This window comes from Erigeron canadensis, chromosome 4 (assembly GCF_010389155.1).
Source record: "Erigeron canadensis isolate Cc75 chromosome 4, C_canadensis_v1, whole genome shotgun sequence".
Classification (NCBI taxonomy): domain Eukaryota; kingdom Viridiplantae; phylum Streptophyta; class Magnoliopsida; order Asterales; family Asteraceae; genus Erigeron; species Erigeron canadensis.
The window spans coordinates 26,192,116-26,203,054 of record NC_057764.1 but is presented as its reverse complement, the minus strand read 5'-3'; the positions used below and the strand labels follow the sequence as shown (position 1 = coordinate 26,203,054).

The 10,939-nt window shown below is 33.5% G+C and overlaps 2 protein-coding genes across 2 annotated transcripts; one reads left to right on the top strand and one right to left on the bottom strand.

The window, feature by feature from the left end:
• Positions 1-2,142, top strand: LOC122594815 (putative glucose-6-phosphate 1-epimerase). The gene is made up of 8 exons (XM_043767125.1): positions 1-136; positions 298-372; positions 478-534; positions 626-789; positions 872-1,006; positions 1,093-1,195; positions 1,646-1,745; positions 1,827-2,142. Exons 1-8 carry the CDS (start codon positions 26-28, stop codon positions 2,018-2,020), a joined length of 939 nt encoding a protein of 312 aa, XP_043623060.1. The 5' UTR covers positions 1-25; the 3' UTR covers positions 2,021-2,142.
• A 1,024-nt stretch (positions 2,143-3,166) lies between these two features.
• On the bottom strand, positions 3,167-8,794 carry LOC122596688 (exosome complex component RRP41 homolog). The gene is made up of 10 exons (XM_043769307.1): positions 8,664-8,794; positions 8,530-8,576; positions 8,331-8,391; positions 4,648-4,686; positions 4,478-4,545; positions 4,246-4,361; positions 4,045-4,161; positions 3,875-3,960; positions 3,674-3,763; positions 3,167-3,550 (listed from the first exon to the last, which is right to left on the bottom strand). The coding sequence occupies exons 1-10, from the start codon at positions 8,715-8,717 to the stop codon at positions 3,503-3,505; spliced, it is 726 nt and encodes a 241-aa protein (XP_043625242.1). The 5' UTR covers positions 8,718-8,794; the 3' UTR covers positions 3,167-3,502.
• Positions 8,795-10,939: the final 2,145 nt, after the last annotated feature.

Genomic DNA, 10,939 nt, shown 5'->3' with positions numbered 1-10,939 from the left:
GTGATTTGTGCATTTTCAGATAAAAATGAAACATCCGGCAGCCGTCTGGGATCCCAGGATTGCCACTGCAAAGGTTAAGGATTCCAATGGAGTTGATCAGATCGTGCTTCGGAATCCACAAGGTGCCTCGGCTAAGGTTTCATCCTGTCTATAAACCTTTATAGGGTTAATATTTATTAGTTGAAGATTTTTCATTTATTTAGTTTCATTTATTGATAGAAAGTCTTAATTTGATGGAATAATTCTTTTTTTTCTTACTTTAGAATTGTTTAGTTGATAAAACATTTGGTTTTCCAGGTTAGCTTGCAAGGGGGGCATGTTATTTCGTGGAGGAATAACCGAGGTGAAGAACTCTTGTTTACTAGTAGTAAGGTGGTGTTCTTCTCCTTGAATTGTATTAATATTGAAAAAGAGATTGTAATTTGGATGTTGAAATCGTAAATGGGACAAAAATTTTGATACACATACGATTTTCAGGCAAATGTTAAGTCTCCTAGAGCAATCCGAGGAGGGATCTGTATCTTTTTTCCTCAGGTATATTGACAAATCTTGTGTTAATTTGTGTGCTTTATGCTAAATGTATTCAGCAGACTTCATTTTGGTTCAAGTGTAACTTGATGTGCAGTTTGGCAATTGTGGTCCACTTGAGCAGCATGGATTTGCTAGAAACAAACTCTGGACTGTTGATGAAGATCCTCCGTCACTTCCTGCCAAGGATTCAAACGGGAAATTGTTTGTTGATCTGCTACTGCGACCATCTGAGGAAGACCTCAAGTTCTGGCCTCATAGGTTCTACTTCAGCTTCGATTTTATTTAAATTTTAATAAATCAAACTCCTCACATAAGGCTGATAGAGATCCTATGTTTTCAGCTTTGAACTGCGCCTTAGAGTTTGCCTTGGAACGGATGGAAATCTGACCTTAATATCTCGTGTCAGGAATATGAATGGGAAGCCTTTTAGTTTCTCATTTGCTTATCACTCGTATTTATCTGTTTCCGACATCAGGTATCATGCACAAAGCTGTTAGCTTTTTTACTCACGGTTTTTTTTTTTTTCTTTGACATTGACTATAAGTTAATCTTGATTGATAGCGAAGTGAGGGTTGAAGGGCTCGAAACAATGGACTATTTGGACAACCTTTGTCAAAGAGAACGTTTTACTGAACAAGGAGATGCCATCACCTTTGAATCTGAGGTAAATTTAGAGGTGGCAATTTAAAGCCATGCTGTTTTGTAGGTAAACCAGTCACTTGAGTTTTATGCTTATATAAGGTATAATGGGTGAAGTTCTAGAAATTTTGGTTACAACGGAAATAGATTGAACAGGTCAAGAAAGTCAAACGGGTCGACAGTCGCCAACTTATATTCATGATGTATGAAAAAAAGAACAAAGAACTGTTTGCAGGACAGCCAATCCAGCCCGACTCATTTTAACCCATTCACTCACCCACCGGCCCTCCCCGTCTTGCAGTTATAAAACTCAACTGTTAATGCTTAAAAAATGAGTTAGGACTTTTCCCCATTAAACTAAGTATCTTATCAGCAGTATGGAATTTGGATATCCCTGGTTGATCATGCTTATAAATTATAATTATGTTATAAGGTTCATTTACATTCGTTGTGTTTTTTTTTTTCCTTCTTTCAGTTTGATCGTGTGTATCTTAGTTCTCCAAACTGTGTTGCTGTACTTGATCATCAAAGAAAGCGGACATTTGTGATAAGAAAGGATGGACTACCTGATGTCGGTATGATTACTTATAACTTTTCTTTACTCCCAAAGTTGGCTGTATATTAGTTGTTGACTTTTTAGTCTATTTTGTGTACAGTGGTGTGGAATCCTTGGGAGAAAAAGTCAAAAGCAATGGCGGATATGGGAGATGAAGAATACAAACAGATGGTTTGTGTTGATGGGGCAGTGATCGAGAGACCGGTTACTTTGAAGCCAGGAGAAGAATGGACGGGTCGCTTGGAGATTCTTTTGGTGCCTTCCAGTTTTTGCAGTGGGGGTCTCTGTTTTTAAGTTGAGACACCTTTTGAAGTTGCAATATTTTTTCTTTAGAAGTTAGTTGTGTTAGAATCTTGAGGCTTTTAGTTTTAAGTTTTATATAAAGCTAAATGATCAACTTTTTATGGAGTGTCAAATTGGATCTTTCATGCAACCCTTTAATTTATGGATCAGTTCCTTCATTGGTACTTCCTGGATAGTAGTATATTATATGTGCATCAAGACAGAGTTGTAAGGATGAACCACCACGTCACTTGTCTCATTCTGGTTTAGAAAAACACTATATGTTTGAATAATTTTTTTGTTACAGTGATCGTTCAAAGTCTCAAGAAGATACGAACCCAAGCCTGCATAAATATTATTAACTGTTACATTAAGCAAATGCAAATGAATAAAATCAAGAAAATTATGTCAATTAGTGACCAAAATTTTGAGTACCGCCAAAAGAAACTTCCTTCCGCGCATGGGGGAAAGGACTCTTTGCATGAGTAGGTTGTTTTCAAGAACAGGTTTTACATGAATCTCTAGAAGGGCTTTCTCTATCTCCTTAGGGTGTAGAACTCATCTCGGGCTACTAAAGAATGGGAAGAAGGTAGCTAGCAGCTTCCATAGCTGTCTTGGGATAGGCCACAAGGTGAAGCAGAAGGAATTCATGGACAAATGTGGTCACTTTACGTCACTAAAGGTCCATCACTAATTTTATTTAGAGACAAAAGATGTCATTTTTTGCCACTAATTTTGTTTAGTGACAACTTTTTCTTAATGGTAACTAAATAAGCTTATTAGTGACCAAATTTTAGTTGTCACTAAACAAAGTCGTCACTAATCATCATTTTTCTTGTAGTGATTTCACAATAAAATCCGTAAAACAGATTTTAGTCATCCAGATATGAAAGATCATGTCTGGATGGTGGAGTGACTAAGAACCCAACCCATTAAATTTGACCCATTTCTTGTTTATCTAGTGTTCATTTAATCCCCTCATTTAAACCATTATTATAGAAAAACACATAATGTTCAATTTTCAATTATTGATTTTACAAAACCGAATATACTTAAAAGGATTTGCACGAAACGCTATTTCATACACATACTGCGATTTCAAAGAGCCAAAGCCAAAATTCAATTGCCGTAGTTAAAGAGTGCAGAAAGAGAGTGGTATTAAGACAGAAAGCAAGTTTCATTTAGGTTTGATCAAAACAGATACACTGGTTTTCAAAACATGAAAGCTTCAGATTTACCATAAAAACATGCTACATATTTCCAAGGTATTAGCTGTAGTTCAAAACCAAAATACCAAATACCCCACCAGTTCACTTGTTTCTTTTTTACAAATTCCTTGCAGCATTGCACCGAAATTCTGAAGCAGTATGTTGATAAAGATGTTCCCACTGGTGCGCTTTTTCTGAGCTTCTAAGCATATCCAGGAAGAGAAAAGGGCATTAAATAACTCGATCAGCTGACAAAAAGCATTTGGAATTTAACCCAAGTTGAAGGTTATACACCACGGCGATTTTCTAGTTGATTTGTGTTTTCTAGTAACACCTGTAAATCATTATTAAACATCATAAATCACATAATAATGAAAGCAGGATGAGATAGCATGGAATGATACAGTACAGAATATATGTAATATACGTTTATAAGTACAAGAATCACGGTTCTTACTTCTCGGATGTAACTTGCCACTGCTTTGCAGCCTTCAGTTGCTAGTTGCATTACATTTTCGAATATATCCATAGGTAGCTTGGCATCCATCTGCCAAAAACGAACAAAATGAGCCAGGTTTGACAAAGAATCTCAAACATTGTTGACTTCTCAAATATATTAGTAATAAGTATTGAACTATCAACTCAAAAGATGCATAACCTGAAGAAGAGTCACTTTGTCTAACTTAGGTAGAATCCCGACAGTAACATCGGGCCCACCAGCACTATCTTCCACATAATTGAGATCTGTTTATTTAACAGCTATTAACAGATGTCATGGCAAGAAAGGTAAAAGGTACGCATGAAGTTAATGGACGGATCTGTCCTTACCAAGCAGAGGAGTGCTATTCAAATATCCAGCACTACATGAAGTAACAAGATCCTGCATTGGAATTCCGGCATCTGCTAGGGCTAATGTTGCAGCATTAATGCATGCAGACCTTGTTCCTGAAAAGAGTACACAAACCAGTTAAGCCGTGTAACAGATCAGCTGCTTGTTAAATGTAATAAGCAGTTTGAATGTCCTTTTACCTCCGTCTGCTTGAAGAACTTGGACAAAAATGTCAATCTGGGAACGGGGCATTAAATGTGTCAGTATGCATGCTTCCATTGTCTGGCGAATAACCAAAGAAATCTCGGTGGATCTCCTGCATATTATGAGATTGAATAGCCATACATAATATAACATACCCGTGAAGAAAAAAAAACATATGCGCTTATTCGTAGTCAACAAACCATCAAGTTTGATAAGCAAGATCCAAACCTGTCACCCTTTGGTTTTCTCATGCGATCACCTGTACTAAAATTAGCCATCGTATACTCGCACCTTATCTGCCAAAAGTTTTTGAACATTTAATAATGATGATATGGGCTTCAAATGTTGTAAGAAAGTATAAATAAAAGTTGGGACAACAAGTGATGGTAGCTCTTTACCAATGCCTTATCATTAATTTGTTGGCTCCTATTTTGGACCTGGATTAAGAAAAGATTTTGAGACTAAATACGATTTGTGTCCACATTATTGATATGCCAATAAAAATAATCAGGTAAACACACATAATGCAAAGCTATCTTGACAAGTGCAATGTAAAATAAAAGTGAACCTTAATGTGTGTGTATATTAAAGGATGCTTATTCTCTGATTCAAAGTTTCATTACTTAATGTTGAACGAATTATGGTGCCCTATAAGTGCACATGCTATTGTTTCAATTTGTAAATGCATATAATATTATGAACAGTTTCCCTTCCGATTGAACGTAGTTATTTGATATCAATAAAGTCGTATCAAGTACTGCAGCTGTTAAAAGAAACAAAAACAGAAAAGGGGGCAAGAAGAAGTGATTTAGCTGGAATGGCATTTCCTTCTACTTTTTGTTTATCTAAGCACATAAATGAAGAGATTGTGGCAGTTCATGGTCACCAAGGAGTGACCCGAATTTGGATCTTAGCTTTTAAGACTGTTCCTTCTAATCACATCCAAAGATAAAAAATTATTAGCAGATCATCCTTCATCAACACATTCTCCCTTCAACTTCAGGCAAGTTTTTTCTTTTTTTCTTAGAATCAGTTTCCTATTTTTCTTTAACTCAGATTTTTTAACTGAAATTTTATTCATTATCATTTGTAGTCAATGAATCAAGGTGGTAATGTTTCTCAACATCCTAAATCCATAAGACTCTGGGTGGAAGTACAACAAGTGGGCATATGCTAATGACAAGAATGCCGTCCGTTGCAATTTTTTGTGGGTTTGTCAGCAAAGCGGGAATTTGTAGGGCTAAACAATATCACATAGGAGGTAACAGAAATGTTCAAAAGTGTGAAAAGGTTCCAGATGATGTGAAGGCTGAACTAATTGAATATGTTGAAAGACAAAAGGCAAAGAAGAAATGAAGAATAACGATGGCTTACAAGATTTGACCATGGATTTTGAAGATGGTGGATTTGGTGATGATGAACCTGATGAGGACGAGGCTGTTGAGAACGAGAATACTCAAAACAAGAGAGCCCGGGTGGAGAAACCAACCACTACCAGGTCTAATGTGAAAGGACCGCTAGATTTTTGGTTCTTTTATTTGCTTATTTTAGAGTATAACTGATATATACTTTTATATGTTTCTTAATTCATGTTACTTTATATGCTTATTGTATATGGCAATAATAGGACATCATATGCTTCTTTGATGGATAAATATATGCACCAGATTATAAACTTTTTATATTATTTCAGAAAAAGCTAAAGGAAAAAATATTCAAAGTTTCAAACAAGCATATATGATGCATGTGAGAAAAAGTCGCGACCCAGAACTAATCAGAAGATTGCTGCCTGTTTCTACCAAGCTGGGATTGCATAGCCAAAATGGATTACTTCAAAGAAATGATACATGCTATAGGACAAATGTTGTCCAACTAATAACCGACAATAGAAGTAACTTCAATAAAGCTGGTTAGTTGTTTTTTATTAAGTTTTCTGGTTTTAATTTCATTAACTTACTGATTTACTTATATGCGTTTTAACTTGCACCTGATTGAAAATTATTGTAGGCCAAATGCTCATGGAAAAGAGGCCACACATATATTGGACACCTTGTGTTGCTCACTGTTTAGATATTATGCTTGAAGACATCAGTAAGATCAAAAAAGTGAAAGTAACAGCAGAGAAAGCTATTTATTTTGTGAGTTTTATTTATAACCATACTAGTGTTCTAAACATAATGAGGGAGTTTACAGAGAACAACGAGTTAACTAGATGTGAAGTAACTAGATTTGCAACAACTTATCCAACCTTTAAAAGTTAGCATACACATAAAAATGCTTTGAGATTGATGTATGGTGGTGAAAAATAGACCACAAGTAAATGGTCTAAAGAAACATAGGGGAAACGTGCTAATGACATTGTTTTCGCACCTAGTTTCTGGAACAATTTCATTTTTACTATAAAAGCGATGAGCCCTATTGTGAGAGTGCTTCGCCTAGTTGATAATGAGAAGAAACCTGCAATGGGTTATATATATGAAGCCATGGAAAGGGCTAAGCTTGCAATTAAAGCTGCTTTAAGCAAACAACAAGACGAGTACAAGATTATCTCAGACATAGTAGACAAACGGTGGAACTCTCAATTTCACCATCCATTACATGCAGTGGGTTATTACTTAAACCCGCATTTCTATAGTTACAACAAGGAAACTGAGAGTGACCAAGAAGTGTCAACCGGTTTACACGAATGCATCAAACGGCTGGTCCCGGATAAAGACACACAAGATTTGGTAAACCAAGAAGGTTTCTTTCGATTAGATGTTGCAAATAGGCAACACATGAAAGTACCTCCTGGTAAGGCTACTTATTTGTATTAAATACTAGATTACTAGTCTATCTTATGATTTGTACAGCTAGATTACTAGATTACTTATTTGGGAAAGGTACACCAAATCTACAAGAATTTGCGATTAAAGTGTTGAGCTTAACATGCAGTGCATCAGGATGTGAAAGGAACTGGAGCACATTTAAGCACGCAATTTTCTGTTGAGTTTAATATGAACAGCTTTACATTTTAGACTCTGTAAGATGTAACTATCAGTTGTTAGTGAATACTTTATAACTCTTGAACAGATCCATTCAAAAGAAAGAAACAGACTTGAACACCATAAGTTGCACGATTTGGTGAATGTCAAGTACAACACCATGCTTGAGAATCGTCGTGACAACCCTGATGACTTTGATCCAATATCACTAGATGATATTGATGATAGCAAGGAGTGGCTAACAGGAATAATGGAGGAGGATCGTGTTCACGGTGATGAGGATTTAACTTGGACCATGGTTGGAGAGGTGAGTGGGGCAGGAGAGCCCTCTAGAGTAACAAGGTCTTCTCATGTATCATCATCAAGACCTGCATCTTATGTAAGCTTAATTGATGACGATTCTGAGGAAGAAGAGGTTGACACATTTGATGATGATGGCATAGTTCATGGTTCTAATTAAGTTTTTTCAATGGTTTCAAACTTTCTGGTTTTAACAATTTGTTTTGAATTTTTTGGTTGAATGCATTATGCGTTATTTAGATGGAACATAGTAAGCTTAATAGTGCCAATTGCCAAACTACCGAGTTTCATACATAAGTTGTACAAGATCCAAGACGAGGAACATCTCCATCAGATGAATATTCAAAACTGCCACCGACTAACAATGAGGGCGAGGCTTCAATTGCAGGTAAAAATATTGTTTCATTAAGGGGTCCCTCTATACCTAGTGTTGGGCTGTTATGGGCAAGAATACTCACCTAATACTATCTTAGTTTGGGAATGTATTGTATATTTTATTTATAAAGTATTTATTCGCTTTACGAAAATATCCTTGGCCTACCCGAAATAACTATCAATAAATAGGTTGTTAATTATGGTCTTATGTTAGAATATAAGCAAGTATCAAACTGGCCACTGCTTATTTTAAAATGATTATTCCGTATTTAGTAAGCACTTTTGCAAAAGAGTGTTTGCTATTACTTATCGGCCGTAAGAAAAGTACGCAAGTAAACAAATAAAAACATGTTCTAACATCGCCAAACATCCGAACAGTGCAAAAATAGTCGAATTAACAGATAATGTTTAAGGGGGTGTACCTCTCTAGGACCATAAACAGCAGCAATGACTTTAGTATTACCCATTTCAAAAACTGCTGACCTATTTTACAACATCACTTTATTATTATTATTATTATTATTGGTACTAACAATATATATATATATACACAATAAACTTAGGTTTTTTAAATGCTAAATTGTTGTAATTAAATACAAAGAAAGGAAAAAGAAGACATACCCATCAGCTCTAGAAACAGTGCCAATTTCTGCTCTCAGTTGTCTCATCTAATCATGTATATATATATATATATCAAAATCAAGTCGATATATTTTGATAAAAATATAATAAAATTTGTTATAAAAAAAAATAACCTCCATGGGACGACGTCCATCTAAGCGAAGACCTTCAGGGCTCACAAACTCCATATCTTTTTCCTTTTTTTTTTATGAATTTATTTTGTGCAGAGGCCAGATAAACACAGCAAAGGTAGGTGTGTAAGAGAAGGGAAGAAAGGAGGGAGGGAAAACAGTTGGGTATTCTGTCATAATTTATATGGAGCCCTAAACAATATGACACTAAGCCCACTTTGGGCCATTTTAAGAGTATTATTTTGGCCCATTTGAATTATAGTAAATAAATGGTTTATTGTTTGTTTTTTTTTTTTTACCAGACAAAAAACCGTGAATCTATATTACTGTATAAAAATAAAAATTATAGTTCTATGTTAAATGTGAGAAAAGTGAGACATATGAATTGACCAAACTACTCTTAATGAACTAAATCACTACCAACTCTTAATATTAAATTACACCACCATCAGTCTCTTAGACTATATAATATCTCTACTACATATTTAATCAAACATCTTACATCAATTACTTACACAATTTGACGTTGCCACTACCATTACACGCCGCATTGCGCGGGTATTATGTTATTAATGATAAAGCACTTCATAGATGGTGCGAGTTGGATTTGTATCTATGAGTTTCATATTTCATGAAGGAAAAAAAAAATTGTGGCCTTGCAAAAAAACACATACAAGACTTGCTAATGATTTATTGTTTATTATTTTACAATGACTTGATTTATTGGGCCAAAGGTAGCCCATCGTCTAGACTACTCGTTGGGTTGAAGATTTGTTATGTAGCCTAGGCCCTAGAGAAGGTAGATGCATTGTTAGACCATATGTCCATATGAGATATCAACACATAATCAATTAAATTTTTTCTCCGCTCATAATCAGATCTTTTATTATATACTAAAACACAGTTGCTCTAATAACTTATCGATCAATCACAGTTCTCGATTTCTTAATGTTGACTTTTGTTTTCAATTTTGACTTTAATTTACACTTTTTAGTTTTTCATCACAAATTTATACTTTTTACCCAATATATTAATATAATAAATAAATAATAATAGCTAATATATATCCGATAGAATAATAGCTAATATTTATCCAATTAAATAAAAACTAATATATATCCAATAATATGTTCTATCATATATATATATACTAGATTTTAGACCCGTGTCCAACACTGGACACGAGACTTACAACATTATTAATATTAGATAGTAATACATGTAACTCATAAAAGCTTATAAAGTGAAAGTTAAAGATATAAGTAAATACTGAGTGTTTAATTCAAATGCCAAGAATGTTAAGCTAATAGAAAGAAAACTAATGTAATAAAAGAATATTGGAAGTATATACACTCTTTCATCATTTAAAAGACTTCTTTATAGACGAAATTTGTTGTAGTGTATTTTGTCTTCTTATCTTTGTCACATATTAACACCTGAAAGCCCCTTCTTGACTTAATTCGAGATACTGCAATGTACAATTGTTCACGTGTGAAAACTGAACTTTGTAGATAGAAACCAGTTTTAATAACATTGTAAAAATAATTATTTTAGTTATTTGTTTTTTATTAAATAAATAAAATTATGTAAAAAACTATATGATGACATCAGCGAGAGTCAATTTGATGAAATCGAGCGATATGATTGGTTAATAAGTCATTAGTTCAATTGTCTTTTAATATATATTAAAATAGTACGATTACTACTAAAATCTTAACATATTTACATTAAATTTAATTTATTTTATATAATTATATATATATATATATATGTGATAGAACATATTATTGGATATATATTAGTTATTATTTATTGGATAAATATTAGGCATTATTCTATTGGATATATATAAGCTATTACGATTTATTTATTCTATTAAAATTATTGGGTAAAAAGTGTAAATTTGTGATGGAAAACAAAAAAGTGTAAATTAAAGTCAAAGTTGAAAACAAAAGTTAACATTAAGATTTTGTAATTTTATATATATGATAGAACATATTATTGGATATATATTAGTTATTATGTTATTGGATATATATTAGCTATTATTCTATTGGATATATATAAGCTATTATTTATTTATTTATTATATTTAAACTATTGGGTAAAAAGTGTAATTTGTGTTGGAAAACAAAAAAGTGTAAATTAAAGTCAAAATTGAAAACAAAAGTCAACATTAAGAAATCAAGAGCTATGATTGGTCGATAATTTATTAGAGCAACTGTGCTTTAGTATAATAAAAGATATATAAATATAATTAAAAATAAATTAAATTTAAT

Excerpts from the sequence above, each read along its gene's own strand:
- LOC122594815 (XM_043767125.1), top strand. The coding sequence starts at position 26 with ATGAAACATCCGGCAGCCGTCTGGGATCCCAGGATTGCCACTGCAAAG. Across the intron at positions 373-477 it reads TCTTGTTTACTAGTAGTAAG|GCAAATGTTAAGTCTCCTAG; the intron begins GTGGTGTTCTTC and ends TACGATTTTCAG. Across the intron at positions 1,746-1,826 it reads GGATGGACTACCTGATGTCG|TGGTGTGGAATCCTTGGGAG; the intron begins GTATGATTACTT and ends TTTTGTGTACAG.
- LOC122596688 (XM_043769307.1), bottom strand. The coding sequence starts at position 8,717 with ATGGAGTTTGTGAGCCCTGAAGGTCTTCGCTTAGATGGACGTCGTCCC. Across the intron at positions 4,687-8,330 it reads CTGTTTATGGTCCTAGAGAG|GTCCAAAATAGGAGCCAACA; the intron begins GTACACCCCCTT and ends TTCTTAATCCAG. Across the intron at positions 3,764-3,874 it reads ACAAAGTGACTCTTCTTCAG|ATGGATGCCAAGCTACCTAT; the intron begins GTTATGCATCTT and ends CGTTTTTGGCAG.